General features: G+C 49.9%; 1 protein-coding gene across 5 annotated transcripts in view; it reads right to left on the bottom strand.

Moving 5' to 3' along the window:
- Positions 1 to 23,980, bottom strand: part of SSH2 (slingshot protein phosphatase 2) — a 118,830-nt gene continuing 94,850 nt past the window's right edge. For 3 of the 5 annotated variants that reach the window (XM_081844057.1, XM_081844058.1, XM_081844055.1), the window contains 10 exons: positions 23,415 to 23,483; positions 22,894 to 22,959; positions 19,907 to 20,101; positions 16,818 to 16,911; positions 15,743 to 15,871; positions 13,169 to 13,215; positions 12,327 to 12,477; positions 11,865 to 12,061; positions 4,929 to 5,787; positions 1 to 4,393 (listed from right to left, as the gene is read on the bottom strand). In XM_081844057.1, the coding sequence (XP_081700183.1) occupies positions 2,411 to 4,393; positions 4,929 to 5,787; positions 11,865 to 12,061; positions 12,327 to 12,477; positions 13,169 to 13,215; positions 15,743 to 15,871; positions 16,818 to 16,911; positions 19,907 to 20,101; positions 22,894 to 22,959; positions 23,415 to 23,483 (3,790 nt within the window). In that variant the 3' untranslated portion in view covers positions 1 to 2,410. Of the gene's footprint in view, positions 4,394 to 4,928; positions 5,788 to 11,864; positions 12,062 to 12,326; positions 12,478 to 13,168; positions 13,216 to 15,742; positions 15,872 to 16,817; positions 16,912 to 19,906; positions 20,102 to 21,116; positions 21,341 to 22,893; positions 22,960 to 23,414; positions 23,484 to 23,980 lie in introns of those variants that run through there. The other 2 variants (XM_081844056.1, XM_081844059.1) reach the window with 2 other exon arrangements.

The raw sequence follows: 23,980 nt of genomic DNA, 5'->3' as shown, positions 1-23,980 counted from the left end.
CTAAAACAAAGAAACAAACCAACAGCCATGCTTTGAACCAGTGGTATAGTTGTTTTTCTTCCCACAAGCAGATCTGCATACAGAAGAACAAAACTCGCCAACAGCTACGATGCATTTCAGCAATCCAGTTTTGATAAACGTGGCAGTTTGGGATCGGTCACGGAGTGCAAAGTTGAAGAGCAGGGGTTTAATATTAAGAGGGGGACAGAGATGGGGGGATACCCCCCAACAACAACAACAACAAAACCCCTGGCAGAGATGAGATGGAAGGCACAGATCTGGCTTCTGGAAGAGGCCTCAATGCCAACCCTGGATTCTGAAAGCAATGGAAGGTAAAACAGTTCCTCGTCCAACTTGGGGCTCTGGCAGAGAAGTCATCAGAAAGACACTTTGCAAAAACCAACACACAAAGCCCGGTTTCCGGGAGAATTGCTCAGCAAAAGATCAGGGCAAAAACATCTTACGCTTACAGAACCCTCTGTTTTGCAAAGTTCACAAGAGGCCTGGACCTGCAGTGGGGAAAGGGGACGAGGAAGAGGAAATCTAAGAGGGAGGCAGGCACACACTCCTCAACACCCCTGTGAGGTCTGAAAAAAGTAATGTAAATCCGCCTGGAATTTAGTCACAGACGATTCTCTCACATTTGAGAAGCATCCATCTTTGCTGAGGCTTAAACAAAGAATCAAGGCAAATGTCAACATGCAGTGATGATAGCAGCCACTTCCCACTTTGGAAGGGATATTTGATTGGCAACAAGTTCCCCTGGCTAGTTTTAGGGTCTCCTTCCTCTCTTACCTGCAGGAGGCTTGTGGGAAAGCCCCCCCCCCAATACCTTGTCATGATATTCTCCTATAGTGCAGCATTCGCCAGCCTGTTCTCCTAAGAGAAGGGGTTAAAACGACCTACTTCTTTCTCATTAGGAAGCAGGGTTATTATTCTATTCCTGCAAAGATTCCTGGGTGCATCAGAAGATGGGAGGTGTCAAAAGACTTCTCCATAAAAACATGGAAATTTAGAGACGCTAGTTTGGGACCACAGTTTGACACACGAGGTCTTGGCGCACCACAGAACTCAGCACAACTGGGGCGTGTTATTGAGGACATTTAAAAAACCCGAAACCCTGATCTCCAGAAAAAATAAAATGTAACGGCACACATGTGTGTGCAAGATGGGGAGTGCATTGGCGCGCTGTGCCAACAGATTTTGCTTAAACACCGGACCGTTGTGCCTTGTAGACAACACATTGGGAACAGGAGGATCATGCAGGCTGAAAGTTTTCTTTGCTTTTCAGAGAGAGAGAAACATGCATACATTTGGCACAAGCTGACAGAAATAATCACCTTTTAAAGAAAGAAATAATGGAAGAGAGGCAAGTGTCAGAGAAAAGGGAAAAGGAGTTAAGCCCGTTCCAGAAAGTGTCTGCAGATTTGCCACTGGTTAACCGCAGAGAAAACAACGTTAAATAGGCAAATCCACTTTCCAGTTTGCAGAAGAGATGCCTCATCGCCCCTTTCCTCTGGGACCAAAAGGAAAAGATGCCACTGCCCCACCCCATGAGTTATCTACATGAGCACTGTTATGTACAATGTAAGAGACACAAGCCTTTCCGCAAGAAGCGACAGGGAATGATGGAGAAGAACACAAAGGGTGGGGGTATATATTTGTATAAACTAGTCAGCTTCTGGATTGTATCAGACAGAGCAGGGAGAGAAGGCCAGGCAATTTCAGGACTGGGGAAGGAGGAGGAAGGGGAACCAAGAAGGGGGGCTGGGGTGGAAGAGGAGAAAGGAAACAGATGATATGGCCATATTCTTGAAAAGGCCCACAGCTTTATTCAAGTAATGAAAGGGTTAAACCCCTAAAAAAGAATGAAGTTTGTTTTAAGAGAACACCCCTCACCCCCAATGGTCTTCCTTTCCCTCCTAATTGTCTTCCTTTCTTCCTTCTGCAACCCCATATGCCACAAAATCCGTAATTCTTTTAAAACAATAAAAGCGCATCTTTCTTTTGGCCCAATGTAAGAAAGCATTTCAGATATTTTTCTTCCCTTCTCTCTTTTGTTTTAAAGGAGGGGTGTTCTTTTAAGACCAAAAAAATAAAATAAAAATTTAAATGTTGAGGTTTGTTAAGGGTTTAAAACTTTTTTTTTTTAAAATTAAGGGGGGAAAATGTGATCTTGCAGTCATTTGCACAGGGGGTGGGATGGGGAGAACCATGAAAACCAGCCACCTCAAAACCCACATGCAACAGAAACAGTAAAAATAACGAACATATAAAAATTAAACCAATAAAGTGCATGTTTCAATATATATTACATCTGCCCCATTTGGAGAAAACACGACGAGGGTGTTGCAAAATAAGTCAAGTTGTTGTGAGGGGAGGAGAGGGGGGAGAGAGAGAGGGCTGGAGTTCACATGGTGTTGTACAACGGGTTGGTTGTTCGTTTCCTGTCATTTGCCTTTCTCAGCCTTCTGGGCGGTCGAGTTCTACCATGCTGGGGCCGGGGGAGCACAGCCAACCAGTGGGGTGGGTGGGGCGTCGTCGCCAGCCCTGGCAGCGGGGCCTCTAGGGGGCTAGTCAATTTCGCACCCGGAAGCTGCTGGGCTAGGCTGAACTCTTTGGCATACTGCGCAAGAGGCCTCTCCACGGGGCTGCTGAGGGCGATGGATTCAGCCGCCATCTTGAGCTGCTCGACAAAATGCACCGTGGGCTGGGGGGCGGGCAACGACGAGGGGGCAGGTTCTGGTGTTGGCAAAGCTAGACCGCCCTGCGAGAGTGCTTCCCCGCGGCCGGAGGGGCCCCGGAGTGATTCCAGAGCGGCTGGCTTGGTGCTGGAAGGGAAGGGGTTCCCCGAGGGCAAGTCGTCTTTTGACAAGTTCAGGCCGCCCAGCTTCGCCAGTGACGCTGAGCGCTTCATCTGAGAAGGGAGCGTGAGGCCTGCTTGTTGGACCCGGGCCTCAAGGTCCTTTGCCCACTGCCTCACGGTGTCCCCCCTGAGGTCTCTGATGCGGTCACTGCTGGAGCTGTGAGGAAGGCCGTAGCGAAGGAGAGGTGTGGCAGCAGCCCCCACAGTGTTGGCACCCGTGCCCACCTTATGAGTGCGTAGGTCATAGTCCTCTGGGCTCCAGTGTGTCAAAGCGCCCTCGCTCCTCCGGCGCAGAGCACCTCCCCTTTCCTCAAAGGCAAACTGTCCGTTGCCAGCATATCCCCCCAGAGGGGCTGGCTCAGGGTCGGTGCTTGTGCTCTCCTGAGTGACCCCCTGCAAGCAAACGAAGGGCTGGCGACTGGAGGGCAGCGGAGGGGGGCACCTTGGCCGACGCGCAGGAGGAGAGGTGCGCATGTCGGCCGGTCCTCTGACAGCATCTTCCCCAGGGCTACCCAAGGTAAAAATGGCCTTCTTAAAGTCTTTGCTCTCTGGCTCGGAAGCCCCTGGCTTGGACAAGGCTCCCAGGGGATTCTGGGAACACAAAGCAGCGTTGCAGTTTTCGTCCACTGCCAACGAGGTGGTGGCCATCTTGGTTTCCTCCGAGTCATCTCGCGTGTGGCCCCTTTCCAGCCCAGTGGGGCTGGGCAACCTGACTGCGTGGGTGTACTCTATGATTTCAATCCTTTTCGGAAGCAGAAGGCCAGGGGCAGGGAGGCTGTCCGGGATTTCCAGAGAAACCACCAAGCGGTGCTCTCTGGCCAGCCCCTCCAGCTCTGCCAACAGGCCATCTCGTGGGGGAGAAGACGCCGGCGGCATTTCGGGGGGCTGTTCCGAACCAGCCCCAGTCTCTGCGCCCCCAGCTCTTGAGGCTACCTTCTCCCCAGAGAGCTGGGCCGGCTCGTGAGATGGCTCTTCGTGCTTCCCCTTCGCTGTGGGGTCGGCCACTGCTGAGGATTCGATCCTGGAGTTCTTCCGGATGGGTAGCAGGACAACAGGGGTAGAGTGTTGCAGCTCCTGCTCTTGCCGCAGGCGCTCCTCAAACTCCAGGGTGGCACGCCGTACCGATCCAGGACACCATTTGGGCCCGGGGTTTGGATGGCCCTCCGCCGAGTCTTCTCCCGAGTTGCCGCCATCTTCTACATCCAGCTTACAAGAAGGCACCGGCTGGGCTGAAGTGGCTTCTCGGTCCAGTTTCAAAGGCTCGCTAGCCGCCTCCTTCGGGACCGAGCCACTGCCTTCGCCCGGCTCGGCTTTCCGAGGCTTGCTTTCCCAGGCTGACTCGGCAGGGAGCTCATGGACCGTGTTTCTCTTCGACACCAGGACCGGATTGTTCAAGGCGTCCGTCTTCGCCTGTCCCTGCCCTGCCCCCTGGTGGATCGATTCGATCTCAGTGATGATGTCTTTCACAGAGATGGCGTTTTCAGAGTGAGAACGAGTCAGGCCACCCGAACGGCTCGGTTCAGAGAGCTTTAAATTTAAGAGAAAAGAAGAATGGGTTAGAATTTTACAAATAAAATGCTCCCAACGTTCAGCAAGCATTTTGACAAAATATTCTGTAGTTCACCACCTTTCTAACTTGGAGGGGAAACAAATGGTGTGGCAGTGGATTCTGAGGGTAGGGCCCAACTTCCGTCGCTGTGTCCCCAGGGCTCCTCACCCTGCTGGCTGCCACATTCAGAAGCCTCACAATGCCCCATCAAAGTCATTCTGAACATCTTAAAACTTGGCAGACAGTAGCATGAGGAATTGGGGAGAGCATTGCTGAGTTCTGTGAGCTACCCCCCTCCGAAATCCCCCTACTTCAATGGCCTCTGAGTGGGTCACTTTGCCTTAGTTCCAGCCCCATAAATATTCTGACCTTTCCTGCCACTGTTCCAATCTTTCTGTGCCTCAATGTCGTTTGCCCCCTCATCCCCCTCTTGCACTCCCAATATGCAACTCTTCTGGCAGGGGCTCCTATTTTCAAAACACTTGGCAGAAAAGCACCGCCCGCTGCGCGTACCTTCAGCCGCTCCTCCTCCACCGAGGACCCCTCGGACGGCTGCGGCGAGTTGTCCGAGGAGTTGCTTCCTTGAGCATCTTCCGTGGGGTTGGAGGGCGACAGCTCCAGCCCCGACACTTTGGAGAGACCGTTCCTCCCGCCCCCCTGATCCTCCGTCCTGGAGTGGGAACAAGTCCGTGGCCGGCTGTCCTGAGAGAGCTCCACAAACTTCTCCAAGGCGCTGAAGAAGTCGATCCGGTCGGCGCCAAAGTCCGCCTCCTCCGGCAAGGAGGTCACAGGAGGGGGGCTGGGCGAGTTATGGTTGGAGATGTCCTGCAAGCAAGACTCCAGCTCTTCCATGGGCACCAGGTGGATGCTCCCGTCTCCTTGCTTGAGGGCGTCCTTCTCCAAGTCGTCCACTGCCAAGTCCGGGAACTCTGCCGCTGCCCCCAAGACCTCTCGCTGCTGCAGCAAGGCATCCGAGGCATTGCAATTATCCAGGGGGAACTTTGAGTCGTCCAAGCAGCAACCGGAGAAGCACCCGTTGATGTTGTTCAAGTTCAGCTTGTCCTCCATCTGCTCGGTATTGAAGTCTCTCGTGGTGATCTCTAGCTGCACCACCCGCTCGATGTTGCACAAGTTCCCGGCGGCATCAGCACCCAGATGGCACAAGTGTTCCGTGTGCGGACTGGCGGTCATGGGCCCAGGGGACATGGGCACGTGGTGGTGGCCGCAGGAGGTCTTGCTCTCCGAGATCTGGTCCGCCGACGTGGTGATCTCCTTCTTGCTCACCTCCATCCCGGACTTGCCCATGGGCTCGTGGTGGTCGGAGAGGTCGCTGTCAGAGTGCGAGCGCCACAGCTTGTTGTGCCGCTGCTTACTGCGGGGAAGGAGATAGGGGGAGAGAATCAGCACTGGGTTCGAAAGTTGCTCAGACAGAAGGCACGAAGGGGAAAAGGCAGCATGGGGAGAGTTCGTGAGAGGGGATGGAAGCGCTGCGTTTGAGATGGGGTTAGTCCGCGATCGGCTCTCCTGGTCCCCTAAAACAACCAGAGTTCTGTCCCAAAGAATGAAGGGGCCTCCGTGTATTATGCAAATTGCCAGTGTTGACTCACTCTGTGCCAAAGCAGGGACACCTGTTGAGCCGGGAATAGGACTCTGGAGAACAGCTGGTCCCCTGCCGCTGACAGTACCCTTCCTGGAAGCAGAGCCAGGACTCAAGAGTCATGCGATTCCACTGTATCGTACAAATCAACAGTGCCTATTAAAGGGGGGGATCCTCAGGGCTGGGGGCTGAATGCGGCCCTGCAGCCCTCTCCATCTGGCCCTCAGGACTCTCCCCAGGCCACCCCCCCCTTACTACCCCTGCTTGGCACTCCCCTCCTTGAGTGTTTCTGCCTGAGTGGAAAAGTGCCCTTGAACTCTGATGACGGAAAGAGGACCAGACTGGCACAATTCTGTTGGAACAGCTCTCAAGGTCTAATATAGCCTATTGGGTCGGGATCCAGGAGGAGGGAGGTTGTTTTTTGCCCTGCAAAGGGGCTCTGCAACCACAATGCTCAAGTCAGGCGCTTGCAGTCTCTGGTCAGATGCTGGTTTTGTTCCTGCTTGGCCACCTGTTCCCAGAATCGTGCCGCTGCCACCGGGGACACGGAGGGCAGCTCTCTTCCAGGGAACAAAAACATGTTGTTGCAGCTGATGAGAAGAAGGGCAGCAGCCTGGCTGCTGCGGTTGTTTTGTGCCGTCTGCTCCACAACTTACAAGCTCTGGCCCCTAGAGGGAGCACGGACTCTGTCCAAAGCCAGAGAGCCAGGGACGCTGCTTCCGTCTTCCCCTTCTCAGTGCAAGCTGCGCTCCAGAGAGGGTAGCAGCCCTCCTAACGTAGCCATACGAGAGGTGACCAAGGGGAGGCGTGTCAAGCAGGCTGCACTCCGCCAAGGGCCAGTACATGGCATGTTCTGAGGGGCACAAGGATCGGGATCACTTCCACGCAATTCAACTTTTAACTGTGGCAGGGTTGTTGAGAAACACCAAAGTTATAAATATTTGGGGCTTTAGAGTTAGAAGTAAGGGCAAATAAGGGGAGTTGATAGAAGTACATGCAATGTTTTCTCCCTCCTCCATAATACCAGAACTTAGGAACATCAGACAAAAGGATTCAAGACAGAGAAAAGGATGGAATTATTCACATAGTGCGTCCGAGAGGTCCGGAGAGCGTCAACACGAGAACGGGGCCTTTTCTGCAGTGGCTCTCCATTTGTGGAGTGCTCTTCCCAAGGGAGGTTTGCCTGGCGCCTTCATTATGTACCTGTAGGCGCCAGGCAAAAGCGTTCCTCTTCAACCAGACCTTGGGCTGATTTGACATTCCATGCCCTTTTAAAATGGGTTTTTGGGGGAGACTGGGTTGTTTTTGTTCTTATTTTTATTATGCATTTTGTGGTTTTATTTTGTGACCACCCTGAGACCCGCAGGTACACAAATTTAATTTAATAATAATAACAACAACAACAACAACAACAATACCACCAACATGGATGGCTTTTAAAGGGGCTTAGACAAATTCTTGGGATGATAAGGCTATCAAACATTGCTAGCCAAGGTGGCTACAATCTGCTTCTACCGTCGGAGGCACTATGCCTCTGAATATCAGCTGCTGGGAATCACAAACGGGAAGACTGTTGCTGTTTCGCTCAGCTCCTGCTTTGGGGCTTCCCGTCAGGACACCTGGCTGGTCACTGCTAGAACAGGTTGCTTGGCTGCATGAGTCACTGTTCTGACCCAGCAGCCAGTCTATTGTGAAGTTCTTGTTAGGTTTCTAAGGAAAAACCCACAACTCGCACAGGGGAAAAAAAGAGACAGGGAGTTTTGGGAGGAAGGAGGTCCAAGAGATTAGGAGCAGGATCTTGCTGGTGGGAGGGAATGTGGCTTGACAGTGCATCAAAAAGCAGTTGCTGCTGGAAAACCCCCTGGCCCCACAGCCCACTTTCACACCCTGGCAAAGGTGTAACCCAAGAACCACAACCTTCCCTGCACAGTCAGGCTCTGAAACCCAAGAGCTAATCATATGAATGTGAACCAGCAAATGATCTGCCCCAGGGTGGGCAGCGATGGTAAACAAGGCCGCAAGGCAGGGGTCAAGAAGGTTTCTCCGGACTACAGTACTTTTAGCTGCTGGTCAACAGCTGCTCATTGTAATGGCTACATACTGCCTCCTGTAAGAGCACAATTATATTTACCATAACTACCATTTGTGTGCTCAAAGCAGCCTCTACAATCTGCAACAACCTGATCTGCGCTTCTTGACAACTAAAGCATGCATGCACACCCCACACGGGTCATGAATACTGACAGATGACATATTAAATCCTGAAAGGGTTGGAATCCCCCGGAGACCTACTCCCCAAGGAGAAAGGAAAGAAATTAAGAAAGAAACCAACAAAAGACAAGGAAGAGTGCAACTACAAACAAGAACAAGAAAATCTGCAGAAGGGGCATAGAAGAGACTTAAAGGCCTCGGATATAAGAACACCAGATTGATGGACTGGATGGAATGTATAGAAAGGACTGACATAACCCGAAACCAGGAAGAAGGGACGTTGGATAATAACTAGGGAAAAATTTCTTTTTTATTTTTGGAATTACTGTAATATTAATGAAATTTCAGGGAAAATGCTGGAAAGGAATTAATTGGCTTTAGTAGAAAGGATTTAAGGAGTTATGTATAAATATGGTTTAAACTTTGAACTTTAAGACTTTTAAGGTAAGATAAGGTTAAATAAATGAAGGTAAATTGAATTACAGATTATGGTAAAAGACGGAAAGGATATGTTGAATTAATTAATAAGATAGATTGTTAAAACAAATTATTTAAATGAAAATTGAGAAATATGGGAAGAATTTGCTGAAACAACGAATTAAGTCAGAATACAAAAAGGGAGGTGTGAGGAGGTCTAAGAAACAAGTAAATGACAAGATGTAATATGGGATGTGTATTTTTCTTTTTTCTATTTTATATTGTTTTTTCCAGTTTTTTCTCTCTTTTTTCTGTTGTGTTTTTCTCTGTTTCTTTGTTGTATTTGTGTATTTTTGAAACTTTGAATAAATATTATTAAAAAAAAAAATCCTGAAAGAACCCCAAAACACAAAATTCCACTCTTGCAGATTTGTGACTGAATTACTGTGGAGGCAGCTAATGACTTTCTGCATGTATGGGCCTTAAATTATGGCTGTTAATCTTTTTAATTGATTCTGTTTTTTCTGTAAACCACTTTTGAGGGGTTTTTTTTAATACAATCACACATTTTGTGAAATAAACAAATAAACTTTGATTATCACTTGCTGGGGAACATGAGTTGGGGGGAGAGAGACTGCTTTGGGGGGATTCGCACTGGGGCATGTGGCTGGCCAATGCGAGAACAGGATGTCGGACTTGGTGGGTCTTTGGTAAATATCCACAAGTCAGGTTCCTCTACGCTATTCACCTTTGTGGTTTGAAGGCAGTGTCCCCTGTTCGCTATTTAGATTGAAACATCCCTGGGAAGGTGACCCAGAAACTACAACTAATCGAGAATGCGGCAGCTAGACTGGTGACTGGGAGCGGCTGCCAAGACCACATAACACCGGTCTTGAAAGACCTACACTGGCTCCCAGTACGTTTCCGAGCACAATTCAGAGTGTTGGTGCTGACCTTTAAAGCCCTAAATGGCCTCGGCCCAGTATCCCTGAAGGAACGTCTCCACCCCCATCGTTCTACCCAGACACTGAGGTCGAGTGCCAAGGGCCTTCTGGCGGTTCCCTCGCTGTGAGAAGCCAAGTTACAGGGAACCAGGCAGAGGGCCTTCTCGGTGGTGGCGCCCGCCCTGTGGAACGCCCTCCCACCAGATGTCAAAGAAAAAAACAACTACCAAACTTTTAGAAGACATCTGAAGGCAGCCCTCTTTAGGGAAGCTTTTAATGTTTAATAGGTTCTTGTATTTTAGTGTTTTGTTGGAAGCCGCCCAGAGTGGCTGCGGAAACCCAGCCAGATGGGAGAGGTGTAAATAATAAATTATTATTGTTATTGTTATTATTATTAGGAATGGTGTTTGCCCAAATACTGCCACACCTAACCATTATGCCATGCCAGCACCTCCTTGACCTCAATGATTTGGAGAAGAAACATCCACCTGCTATTTTTGCTTTTTGGGGGGTGCTGGGGATGCTGGTGGTGCTGGTGGGGAAAGGGCATTAAGAACATAAGAAGAGCCTGCTGGATCAGGCCACTAGCCCATCTAGTCCAGCATCCTGTTCTCATAGTAGCCAACCAGATGCCCGTGGGAAACCCACAAGCAGGATTCAACCGCAAGAGCAACACTCTCCCCTCCTGTGGTTTCCAGCAGCTGGTATTCAGAAGCATTTCTGCCTGTGGAGGCAGAATTTAGCCATCGGTAGCCCTCCCCTGTGCCTCTTGGAGCAAAATTGACATTGCCTAACACAGATTTCAAAAGTGCATATTAATAAGCCCCTTTGTCCAGATCAGGATCCCGTCATAAAAATGCTCAGGAAAACTTTGGTGAGCCTCGGAACCACTCGTTTTCTACACCTCAACCGCAGTGTGCAATAGGGAGATAAGCTTTTATTTGAATGTTTAGTCCTACTAAGAGTAGACCCACTGAACAGAACAGGCACAACTGATTGTGGCCCATTAACTCCAACAGGTCTACTCTTGAGTAGAGCATAGTTGAATGCATCTCAAGGATCCCAGGCCTGTTTTGCAGGCTTGTTGCAAGGATCACGGCCGAGATAACTGTGCGCAAAGGGCTTTGAATGTTTGAAATGTGGTTTATAGCAACTGCCAAGTATTGGGGTTTTGTTTGTTTTGGATGGGATTCTGCGATGGGCCCTGTAGAATCTGCATTGCAAGCACCTCCCAAACTTTAAGAAGTTTGGGCCGGTGCAGATAACCTGCTGCTAGCCGCGGGCCCCCTGCTTGCCATGTGCCACCCCAACACACACGCACACACACTTTTTCAAACGGCCCGACATCCACAGCAAAGCCACCTGGGAACCACGTGGCCGTGAGCTGGGATCCCTCTGGCAGGACAAGCCCTCTCTCTCTCTTTCCGCTCTCTGGAGGTCACCCGAGGACACACACATGTGTACAGTTGGAAGGGGGGGGGAGAAGGAATACACAGACACTATTGACATATTGAGACATCTTTTCCCAATCAGATGATGGGGGTCTCTCGTTACAAAAACAACCCCTTTGGTTTTGCATAAGAAAAGGAACTTGAAAAGGTGGGGAAGGGGAAGCCGCGCGGGGGGATCTGCAACACACAAACAAACAAACACGCACACAGGCCCCTCGAAAGCCAGCCAGAAAGCAAAGTTGTTTTGTTGTTTGGGGGAAGCAGGTTGTGGGGGAAACACACACACACACACACACACACACACACACAGTGCACACAGCTAAAAAGCTTTTTAAAAGGATGACCTAAGTTTTAATTCATTCCTGCTGAGGTCCCCCCCCCCCCAAGTTCCCCCATCGGTTTCAATGGCCAACAGTTCTTACTGACTTTGTTTTCATCACAACTGATTTCACTGCATCCCAATGGCAATTTATCCCATTAAAAAAAATGCTTTGATTTCTCCCCACTTTTTTTGCAGAAAAGGGGGGTAAAAAGATATTCAACTAAGCTAAAAACTATGCGTTTGTGCTCTTCCAAAATGCCCCCTCTTTTTTTACACACACACACACACACACACACACACACAGAGAGAGAGAGAGAGAGAGCGCTAATGCAGCTCCAAAAGTTTCCTGACCTTTGCATCGAAGAGAGCAAGGATTTATATCATTTCTGTGTGTGAAAGCTGAAATTCAAAAGAAGCCAGATGCTGGCATTCCATGAAACACCCTCTGGCTCCCAGTTGCCCATAGTCAGGGATGCTGAGGTGCAATCTTGGCTGTTTTGGACTCACCTGGCCAAGAGGATGCCCTGATACTCCTCTAGCTGCCGCATGAAGCTGGGGTTGGGCTTGGTGACGGTCCGGCGCTCCTTCACGTAGTCGTAGGCCCGGTCGAGGTTCCAGCCGTACTCCTTCATGGCGTAGGCAATCACCGTGGAGGCCGACCGGCTGACCCCCATCTTGCAGTGAACCAGGCACTTGGATCCGTTCTTCCTGCAAGACGATAAAGGGAAAGGGAGGGGGAGAGGGTCACCCAAGTTCCCATCACTCAAACGGCTTTGCTGGGGAGAGAGTGTTTCACAGGCGGAATCAATAAATGCCAAATATGGAAGACAATCTTACTCGGCTACAAGTGCTCACCAAAGAAGAAGACGACTGTAAGTCTAGCACTGGATACAACCCGGTATCTTTAGCTACAGGCCCACATGCTATATGGATGTGGACACGCTTTTAATATTAAGATAAAAAGGGAACTTGCTTTGCTTTGGAGATGAATTTGTAGGTGTCGTTCCAGTAAGCCAGGAGATCTGTTGCCTCCTCGTCGTAAACACGGATGTTGTGGTACTCAAAGACGCCAGGGAAGAAGTTGTCGATTTCTCGGGTGACGTTCAGAATGTACCGCACCCTGAAGCCAAAAGGGCAATAAGGCTGGTTTAGGGGGGAGGTGTTAGACACCCCCCCACCCCACCCCCACAGTTGTGTTTCCAAAACAAGGGACAAAGTTGACAAGAAAGAAGCCCTTGAGGTTTAGCAAAATAAATAAAATAAAAACCAGGGGTGAGGCAATTCCTTCTCACCCCTAGGAAATGTCTAAGAATCACAGAATGGTAGAGTGGTAGAGTCGAAGAGACCCCCAAGGGTAATCTAATCCCCACCCTCACAGCTCATAAATCCCCAACACACGGCTATCAGACCCCTGACTGTTGTTTTGGTCCACAGCAGCCAACAGATGCTGATGGACTTCCAACTCCCAGCAGCCCCTACAGGCACCACGGTCAAATGCCAGGGATGATGGGAGTCAGATTTCAGCGGCACATGGAGGGCTGTGGGTCTGCAGCCAAACGGTTAAAGTGATAGAGCTGATTCCTAGAGTGGCGAGACAGGCCACAGAGAAGGAAATGGCTCCCAAACTGAGTCCTCCCAGATGTCATTGGACTCCCAATAGTCTGTAGGGCACCACCCTGGCTATCCCTGCCTTGGTCTGAAGACACCCCCCCCCCGGGCAACCACGTGGAACTGGGGGGCTGTCATTGGTTTTTTGCTCTCTGCTGGGTGGGATGAAGGACATTTCATCATGGCCATGTTCTGGGACTTACCCTCTATTCTGCAGATCTTCCAGATTGGAGGCATTCCACTCTGAACCCTGCACAAAGGGAGAAGACAGGGTGGGGGAAATCAAATCACGTCAAGAACAGGGCAGGGTGTACAAATGGAGCAGGGGGTGGGGGGGGTGGAGTGAACAGTATTGGGCAAAGAACCCAGGGCTCCTGGCTGGGAAACGGGAGTGTCAGAAAAGGGGAAAGGGAACCCCAGAAGAGACCTGATGGATCAGGCCAATGTCCCAACTAGTCCAGCATCCTGTTCTTTAAGCTGGCCAACCAGATGCCCCAATGGGAAAATGGCAAGCAGGACCTGAGTCCTCTCGCCTCCTGCAGTTCCCAGCAACTGGGATTCAGAAGCATCGCTGCCTCTGACTGTGGAGGGCAGAGCAGAGCCATTCTGGCCAGCAGCCATCAATAGCCCTCCCCTCTCCTCCATGAATTTGTCCAATCCTCTTTCAAAGCCATCCAAGTTGGCTCCCTGCAGTAGGGAGTTCCACAGTTCAACTAGCTGCCGCGCGAGAAAAGGACTTTCTTTTCTTCCAACATTCAGCTTTCTTGGATCTCCAGGGGTTCTCGCGTTACAAGAAAAGAGGGGGAACATTCCTCTATCCGCTTTTGATTCCGCAGAGAGAGTCAGGGCTGAAAAGGTACGTCGTCTTCTTACGTAAAACTGCTGACTGATGCCTGGCCTGTGTATCCGGCCTGAGGAGGGTGGGTGGGAAAAGCCCCAGAGCTGCTGACTCATCAGCCGGCGCAGCCTCGCGAGACGTGCCTTGGCACCAGGCGAGCTCAAACATTTCAGTAGCCCAGTGTTTACACAGCTTGAAAAAGAGGAGGAGGAGGACCCTTTGGTTGGGGATATCACATGCTTCCACCCAAAGCATCGCCATCCTGGGCTTTACTGGAAGCAGAATCCCACCTGCCAGACTTGAACAAGCCTTTCCTGTGTTTGTTCTCAAGCTTTCCTGGGGCATCTTTGTTCCTGTTGTTTTCTCCCAGAATAGGGGTGTGGGCAGGACACTCCGGTAACCTCAGAAATTCCAGGCCCCAGGATGGCGAGAGGGATTCAGGGATATGCCGAACATCTGCCTTGCGAGAGATGGTTTGCCTGCACTCTCTGCTCTCTCTTGGGTCTTTTGGGTTTGCTTATGTAATAAATGTACCGTACTTAACAACTTAAATGCATATGCAGTGGTACCTCGGGTTAAGAACTTAATTCATTCCGGAGGTCTGTTCTTAACCTGAAACCGTTCTTAACCTGAAGCTAATGGGGCCTCCCGTTGCCGCCGCGCCACCGGCGCATGATTTCTATTCTTATCCTGAAGCAAAGGTTGTCACATAGAGGAGGGAGAAAGGTTGTTTTCTGCTGCTCCAGAGAAGCGGACACAGAGCAATGGCTCCAAACTACAAGAAAGAAGATTCCACCTAAACATTAGGAATAACTTCCTGACAGTAAGAGCTGTTCGACAGTGGAATTTGCTGCCCAGGAGTGTGGTGGAGTCTCCTTCTTTGGAGGTCTTTAAGCAGAGGCTTGACAACCATATGTCAGGAGTGCTCTGATGGTGTTTCCTGCTTGGCAGGGGGTTGGACTCGATGGCCCTTGGGGTCTCTTCCAACTCTAGGATTCTATGAAAGTTCTTAACCTGAGGAACCACAGTGGTACCTCAGGTTACATATGCTTCAGGTTAGATACACTTCAGGTTACAGACTCCGCTAACCCAGAAATATTATCTCAGGTTAAGAATATTATCTCAGGATGAGAACGGAAATCGTACTCCTGTGGCGCAGCAGCAGCGGGAGGCCCTATTAGCTAAAGTGGTGCTTCAGGTTAAGAACAGTTTCAGTTTCAGAACAGACCTCCGGAACGAATTAAGTTCTTAACCCGAGGTACCACTGTATTTCTGAGTTAGTGGAGTCTGTAACCTGAAGCGTCTGTAACCCAAGGTACCACTGTACTTGCTCCCACAGTAGGCAGTCCCCGTCCCCCCAATCTCATTGCATTAAATATCCAATGAAGCTGAATGTTGAAAGATTCAGGACAGATAAAAGAAAGGGCTTCCTTCACACAGCACACAGTTAAACTGTGGAACTCCTTCCCACAGGATGGCTTTAAAAGAGGATTCGACAAATTCATGGAGGGAGCAAGGGTTATAAATGGCTGCCAGCCACAACAGCCATGCTTTGCCTCCACTGTTGGAGATGGCCATGCCTTGGACTACCAGCTTCTGGAAGCCACAGGAGGGGAGTGTTGTTCTTGTGCTCAAACCCTGCTTGCTGCCTTCATCCAAGCATCTGGTTGGCCCCTGCGAGAGGAGGATGCAAGACTAGACGGGCCATTGGCCTGATGTTCTTGCATGACATCTCAGTCTCTATAAATAAGAGCTGGTTTCTGCAACTCTGGCTAAGCTTAATCGTGATGGAGCAGTGAGGAGGAAGGCAGAAGAGGGAGAGAACGGTCTGTATGGCAGAGCAGATTTGGGGGGTGTTGTTCTAAGAGGGTGGGGATGACAGCAGGTAAAGCTGAGCAGCTTGTGGGCATTCCTAGCGGCCACATGCCAAAACACTTACCAGGAAGACGTGGTCAAAGATCTGTGTGGGGCTGTCCATCTGGCCCAAGATGACGATCATCTCGTTATCAATGAACTCCTTAAACTCCCGCAAGTTGCAGGCCATCTGCATCTCCAGCTCTGTGCGGATCTTGGAGAGGAGAGAGGAGGAAGAGGCTGCCTTTGAGACGGTGCATTGTTACATCGCTCAAACACCCACCCTGGGGGGTAGCAGTGCCCTTCAGCCGACCCCCACCTCCCTTCTCTTATGGCCCCAGGAGAAAGGGCCAGGGATTCTTTAGCTGTGATTTCTCGGTGACCCTTCGAGTACCTTTCCAATTGCAAAATTCTATGAAATTTGCCTGGAATCAAACAAAACATTTAAGGAGCAGCCAGACCCACAGAAGACAAAAGACGCAAGAGTCAAGGGTTGGGTCAGACTTCCAACAGCAAGAAGGTCAGATCCCCAGGCTATCAAAAGCTGTAAAAAGGCAGCAATTGGTCTCTGGATTCCTCCTCTCCAGCAGTAGGGCTTGTCATTTTAGACAGTGAAACCTATTTTTTTTGCAAAATTCTTCACTTAAAATACGTTTTTGGGTGTGAGGAATTCAAATCTGCTGGGGGTTTTTTGTGACTGGACAACATTTAACTTGCTAAGTCTACGTTTGATGAAGAAGCACACAAACTACTTTTGGAAAACCAAATAATTTTAATTTTGGCTTCTGAAAATGTCAGGTAATGCTAAAGAATAATTAATATATAACTGTTAATACTTGACAATCATTTTTAATGATTTCTACGCCATTTTGCACATATTCCACCTACCAAGCAAAACTAAATTATGTTATTTTAACCTACCTAACTAACTTTTGAATTGCCAAGCCATGTTGCAAGCTTTTCGCACCCCTCATTTTTGGGATTTCAAAGTTGAAAGATTCAACATGCCCCACTCCAGCTGGCAGCTCCTGATGGGGAATAGGACTGAAGGATGTGGTTGCAGCCACCAGGTGTCCCTCCCCCTGAGAAAACCCCACTCAGCCTTCCCTGCCCTCTTTAGCAATCTGGGGGGGCAAGCTCACCAACCTCCTTTTCCTCACCTCCTTGGACGTGATGTTCTCCAAATCTTTCTGCATCATGATTTCCCTCAGCTTGGTCTTTATGAGACGTTCTGTGCGTTCCCGTTCTGTTGGGCTGCAGGGGCATGGGGAGAAATGGAAGAAAAAATAAGTTTCAGAAGTCTTTTGGGCAGGCGGGGGCACTGTACACATTGGCTTCAAGACAAAAAGCCCCATTCCCCCCGACTGCCTCTGTGGGAGAGCTGCGAAGCCAGGCTCACACCATCGGCTCTGCTGAAAGCTCCTCCTTCCCCTGGTGAATCTAGGAACAACTGTTCAGAAATAGGGGTCTGAGTTTTGATTTTCCTCTTCCCTCCCTGTCCTTTCCCCTTGTGTGCCATGTCTTTTTTTAATTGTGAGGCTGCGGGTCGGGACCATCTTGTTTTGACTGTATGTAAATTACCCCGGGTGCCGTTTTGGCCAAAGAGCAGGGTAATAAAAACAAACAAGTCTTGTTCTCAAGCTGAGTGGGGAACCTTTTTCATCCCGGGGGCCGCACTCTGTTCTGGGTGACCTTCCGAGGGCCACCTGCCAGTGGTGGGTGGAGCAAGGGGCGACAAAAGTGGCTGGAGCAATTCATGCAAAAGTCTACAGGCGTGAGTCCAGGCCCTTCTCTACCTGCCATCTGGACAGTGGCAGTGAAGGGTGTGGTGTGAAGAGTCCTGAGGGCCAGAGATGGAGACCTCGAGGGCCTCCCCTGGCCCCTGGACCTGAGGCCCCCAACCCCTTCTGAAGGACCTCCACAGCAAACCACACCAGACAGGTGTTTCGACCTTCATCCATCCTCTTTTACAAGGATTTAATGGGCGAGATCAATGGCCACAGCTCTTTACAACAAGGGTTCGGGGCAGGATGTGTGGCCCTGCAGACGCCAACTCTTATCAGCACCTCTGACCTTTGGCCATGCTGGCTGGGGCCGGTGCAAGCCGCAGCTTCCACCCCACCAACTTCTGTAATACAGCCTCAGCACAATACTGTGTGAGACTGGTCTGCCTCGGTATGTTTCCGACATTCTTTTCACTTATATATTGCATTTATACCCCATCTTTTCTCCAAGGAGCTCAAGGTGGTTCTCCCCCTCCTCATTTAACCCACCACAATAATCTTGTGAGGTAGGTTAGGCCGAGAGAGGCAGTGACTGGCTCAAGGTTGCACTCAGTGAGCTTCATGGCTGATTGGAGGTTCGAACCCTGGTCTCTCCCAGGCCCTAGCCCATGGGTAGGCAAACTAAGGCCCAGGGGCTGGATCCGGCCCAATCGCCTTCTCAATCCAGCCCACGGACAGTCTGGGAATCAGCGTGTTTTTACATGAGTAGAATGTGTCCTTTTATTTAAAATGCACCTCTGGGTTATTTGTGGGGCATAGGAATTTGTTCATTTTCTTTTTTCAAAATACAGTGGTACCTCGGGTTAAGTACTGAATTCGTTCTGGAGGTCCGTTCTTAAACTAAACTGTTCTTAACCTGAAGCACCACTATAGCTAATGGGGCCTTCTGCTGCTGCCGCGCCACCGGAGCACGATTTCTGTTCTCATCCTAAAGCAAAGTTCTTAACCTGAGGTAATATTTCTGGGTTAGCAGAGTCTGTAACCTGAAGCATATGTAACCTGAAGCATATGTAACCCGAGGTACCACTGTATAGTCCAGCCCCTCACAAGGTCTGAGGGACAGTGGACCGGCCCCCTGCTGAAAAAGTTTGCTGACCCCTGCCCTAGCCCGACACTTTGACCGCTACACCACTGAATCTCAGGGCCAAGGACAGACAGGGAACCCCAGTGAGATGTACCAACCACCACAGCACACTGGGCCTCTCCATCAGAAGCCATCTTGCAGCCTGAAGAGGTCCTGGTCCAGCACAATTTTGCCAGCATATGCTACTGTAGCCTGGCCTGTAATTCTGCCCCTCCACCTTCCTTGGAAAGGTAACAGGCTCTACGCTTCCTTATATGGAACGCACCACACAGCCAGCAGCACCCACGGGTGCATTCCAGCAGCCTCTCTGGCCTTATCGCTGGTGGGTAAAAATAGTCAGGGCTTATCAGCAAGGACCGTAGCACTCTGGGGCTGGGAAGCCCATGAATAAACACCTCTCATCCATGTATATATGCCATCATCCTGTATGTGAACACAGCCTCTGGCTGGATCAGACCAAAGCGCGCACACACGCACATGCGCGCGCGCGCGCACACACACACACACACACACACACACATCCCGGCTAGATGGATATCTCTGAGACCACCAGCAGAGATATGAAGCAATGTGGCCACAGCCGAGTCTGAAAGCCAATGAATGAATGAATCCAACAGTAATAAACAGTATTGTGGAGCCCATGGAGAAGGGCTTTTAGTGTGGCAGCCCCAGCCCTGTGGAACAGCGCCCCTGTCGAGATACGACGGGAGGCGCCCAGCACATGTACTTGCCAGAAGCAAGGGAATACATTTTTGTTCCCCCAGTGGATAACTGGGTCTTTGCCACAGACTTCCACTTTGTCAAGGATTTAATCTTGTTTCAAAAGTGCTTGCTGTTTTTGTGTTTTGAAACTACTTCTAATGATGTAGAAGTGATGAACGAATCACGATGATGAGGATGATTATAGCTGGCTGGTGGATAGGCCTTGCGAAACAAGCCCAGCTGACAGGCGAGACAGGCTGGCAGAGAAACCAGCATGCTCTCAAACCCGCTGGCCTTTGACATCCGAGATGTATATTTTCCAAGACCCACCCTATCAACTGCATTGCAGGAAGTTGGGACTAGATGAAACTCAAGAGTCCCTTTTTTGATGGCTGTCAGAGGCAGCAATGTTTATGAATGCCTGTTGCTGGAAAGCGCAGGAGGGGAGAGCATTGCTCCTGTGTTCAAATCCTGCTTGTGTGTTTCCCATGGGCACCTGGCTGGCCACTGTGAGAGCAGGATGCTGGACTACTAGACTGACTACCGGCCTGATCCAGCAGGTCCATTCTTACTTTCCTGACTGTTATTTGTTTTAATGTTGCACCTTGGCTGCAACCTGCCCCGGGACGTTAGGGTGGAAGGCAGGTAAGGAATCAAAACCATCCCCAGCCCTACTCACACGTCCGTGAAGAGGGCAGGCGAATCGGGTCGGTGGGATTGGACATCTTGCATGGCGTTCCATTCATTGACGGAGGACTGGTCTGAGTTGATGTGGCTCTCATAGTAGCTGACCCACGTGAGGAAAAGGCTCCCCGGGTAGTAGTTGTTGATGCGAGCCACTTCGCAGGCCTTGTGGAGACTCTGCAGGGCAGACCTGGGTGGAGCAGGTGGAGGGGGGAGAAAATAAAAGCAGAGGAAATAAGTCAGGGAATCAGGAACAGCCAGAGGACGGAGAGGGCCCACAGCTGAGCCAGGGAGAAATGACATGCTTAACTGATATTATTATTATTATTATTATTATTATTATTATTATTATTATTTTCAAAAGAAACTGTATCATCCCAAAGAAAATACGCATGATTACAAAGTAGGAAAAATAATAATTTGGAACTGCTTTTCCTAATACATTCAACATTTTATTAATGTTGCTTCTCTGTTGCTTCACAGAAATGTCTGGTCAATCATATAGCCTATCAAAGGTACCTGGACTCCAAAGAGATGCAGCCAGGCTAGGTTACTGGTTATTGGTATAAATGCATACTGTAGATGCTTCTCTGCTGGGAAGTCCTTTGACTGTGCTATATAATCAACGAAGTCAAATGATAAGGTGCAAAACTTGTCTTTTGCTTTCCACTAAATAATCACACTTGGCTATTAGTATGCATCAACTTGTAAACTTTTGAAAATTAGAAATAAAAAGTAAACAACAACAACAACACTTAGCTGTTAGTATTGGCTATATTTTTTCCACCTTTTGAGGCAAGAGCACCTCTAAAGGAGACCTATAGGGGAGCTGAGCAAGAAGGGAGCCCCACGCTCAATACCTGGATTCTCCAGTTACACATACAACCCACACCACACCCACCACTTTCCTCCTATTTCACAGAATGCAATTGCTTTATTATATATAAATAAAAATAAATGTAGCAAATGCTGCTTCATTCTGCATTTAGCTGTGATTCCTGCATTGAAGGGGGCTGGATGAGACGACCCCTTGGGGGCCGCTTACAACTCTGCAATTCTATGCTTCTATGAATCTCTTAGTAAGCTTCTGGTGGGGCGGGGGGGGGGGGAGAGGCTTTCTTCTCCTCCCCACAGTTTTCCAAAGCCCAGTTTGACAGCCAGCCCAGAACACGCGCTGCACACAAACAGGCAATGTCCAGTCTCACATGGTGCCAAATTCTTCCCTCGGCATGGAAGGCAAGTGGCTGTGTTCCTCCTCCAGGGTCCAAGGCAGCAAATGTTGGGAATGGCAAGCGAGGAGAATTGCTCTTGTGCTCAAGTCCTGCTTGTGGGTTTCCATGAGACATCTGGTTGGCCACTGAGAGAACAGGCGGCTGGGCCAGATGGGCCCCTTTGGCTCTCGTGATGTCCCCATGATGTCCCCATGTTTACGTCCCTTCCTGAGAGCTGTTGAGCTCGGAAGGGAGCCACAATGGGTTGAAGCCCATCACGGGATGTGCTGTCATTTTAAAATGTCCCGAGACGCTTTCTAAGAAGGAGCCGCTCCACCTGTTTTGAGCTGGCGTCCTGACTCTCTGCCCGGGACCTGAAAGATCTAGGTTAAAAGCAAAGACATGGAGCCCTCCCACAAATACATCGCAAGCTCAATGGGTGACACATTTCGAAAGAGCGAAAGTGATCCTGAGTCAGTGAATCTGCAAACTTGTTAGAAGAACCCTACTGAGAGCTGTCCTATAAAGGAGAAGGATTATCCAGCAGGCTTAGCAGGCAAAACCTGGACATATAAAGCTCTGCCTGGCTCTTCAGATGCCAAAGAGAATCCCTTATAAACGTCACCCAGAGTTTGGGTCGCTCTGCTGAAAGGCCAGTTTCATTGGCAACTTCCTGACCTTGAACTGTTCCCCCATTCAAGCTAGTCACTGCAATAACCAATACTTCACTTTTAGGAACTGGCACCTGTGTTTGCTTCCTCCTCTCTTCTGTCCTCCTCCCTTTTTCCTTGTATGTCGTGTCTTTTTTAAATACATTGTAACCCCGCAGAAAGGGGACTCTGGTTATAAATGCTTGTATTTAGGCTACTCTTTTGGACATTAGAGCTGTAAAACAAATATAAGGGCTCTAAAATCAACCAACCAACTAACCAACCAACCGACCGACCAACCAACGCAGAGGTAACAGAGGGCTCCGTGGTAACCATAGAACCATAGAATTTTAGAATTGGAAGGAACCCTATGGATCATCTAGCCCAGGGGTCAGGAAGGTTATACCTGCCTGGGCCGGTCAAGTCCTGTGGAGATCTCTCTGTGGGCCGGATTACGTGTGTGCGATTTCCGGCACCTGGGCATGCGCAGACGCAATTTCCAGCACCTGGGCATGCGCAGATGCGATTTCTGGCAGCTGGGCATGTGCAGACGTGATTTCCGGCGCCACGGAAGTGAGTCCCTGCACCGTGCTGGTTTAGCGCAGTGCGTGGCGACTCACCAAGAAGGCGGCTCAGTTGGGGGGGTGTCGTGGGCCAGTCAAACTGCCCCATGGGCCGCTTGTGGCCCATGGCCCGCAGGTTGCCGACCCCTGATCAAGCCCAACCCCCTGCAATGCAGGAATATGCAGCTATCCCGTAAGGGGATCAAACCTGCAACCTTGGTTATACTCGGCCAATTGGCGGGGTATAAATAATAAATTATTATTATAACACAACATTGGTGGTATATTGAAGATAGCCCATGGTGACTGCATTCCATCATTCTGGAGAGACCAGTTCTGACCTAAGCACAAATGAAAAGCAGTGACATCAGTCTTGGAGTAGCCAAGCTTCTACATAATGCAGCTGAAAGATGCACACCCAAGAGAGGTGCAAGGATCGTTCCAGCCTCCAAGGGTTTCTCATGAGCCTACATTTCCGAGAATACTTCTTCCTTCCTACTCCAAAAACCTTCTCTATAAACTGTGTGTAAAAAAATAAAGGAACACAAATTCTCTCACCACATGGCTTGCACAGAGACAGGCTTAAAGATGTGCACCCGGTTATCTGTCGAGACGCTGAAGCCCCTGGAAAGGAGGGAAATGGAGACAACAGCCAGTCAAACAACACTTCAGCAAAGACGGCGGTTTGGACACTCAGTGTTAATCAAAAAAGGCCAGATGCTCTTCCTTCCTGGGAGCCAGGAGGCTATGAAAAAGGGCAGCCCCTGGACAACCTGGTGACCTCCAGATGTTGGCTGAGGCTGATGGGGAGTTGCAGCCAAAAACACCTGGAGGGGGCCAGATGTTGGTTCAGGCTGCCCTCCTGCCTCAGAAGGATGACAAGGGGGTCAGAGTTTACTGGAAGTTGCCTGATGGTTCAACACTTGGCCAAGAGCCTTCTGTAACATTTACATGTAGGTCACACTCAATAACGCTTCCTGCATTGCAAAGCGGGGCAGGGAAGGAGAGAGAAGAGGAGGGCCGGGTGCCTTTTTGCACGTTCATAGCAACACAAAAACCAGACAATCACAGGCTCTTACCCATCGCCATCCAGATGAATCAAGGCATCGCTCCAGAGTGGCAGGACCAGCCCCATTGTGCAAACACTGCTGTGGGAAACAAAAGAGAGGGGAGGACGACGATTTAAACTCTGCAAGAGAATCCTTTACAAAAAGAAAAAGAAGGCCCCTGGGAGATGGACGTTTCAAAGCACTGGAACAGACTCCAGCATACATTGACAAGCTGGAAGGTGTGCAGAGGAGGGAGACCAAGATGATGAAGGGTCTGGAAACCAAGCCTGAGGAGGAATGGTTGGGGATGTTTAGCCTGGATGATAGGAGTCTGAGAGGAGAGATAAGATAGCCGTCTAGAAATATCTCAAGGGATGTCACACGGAGGATGGAGCAAGCTTGTTTTCTCCTGCTCTGGAGGGTAGGACTCGAAGCAATGGAAAGGAGATTCCTTCTAAACATCAGGAAGAACTTTCTGACTGCAAGAGCTGTTCCACAATGGAACAGTCTCCCACAAGAGGCAGTGGGCTCTCCTTCCTTGGAGGTTTCAAAGCAGAGGTTGGATGGCCACCTGTCACGTATGATCTTGTTGAGAT

The sequence above is a fragment of the Podarcis erhardii genome (assembly GCF_964252035.2).
Source record: "Podarcis erhardii genome assembly, chromosome: 16".
In the NCBI taxonomy this organism is placed as follows: domain Eukaryota; kingdom Metazoa; phylum Chordata; class Lepidosauria; order Squamata; family Lacertidae; genus Podarcis; species Podarcis erhardii.
Note: the sequence above shows the minus strand (reverse complement) of the source record. Positions and strands in the feature narration are given on the sequence as shown.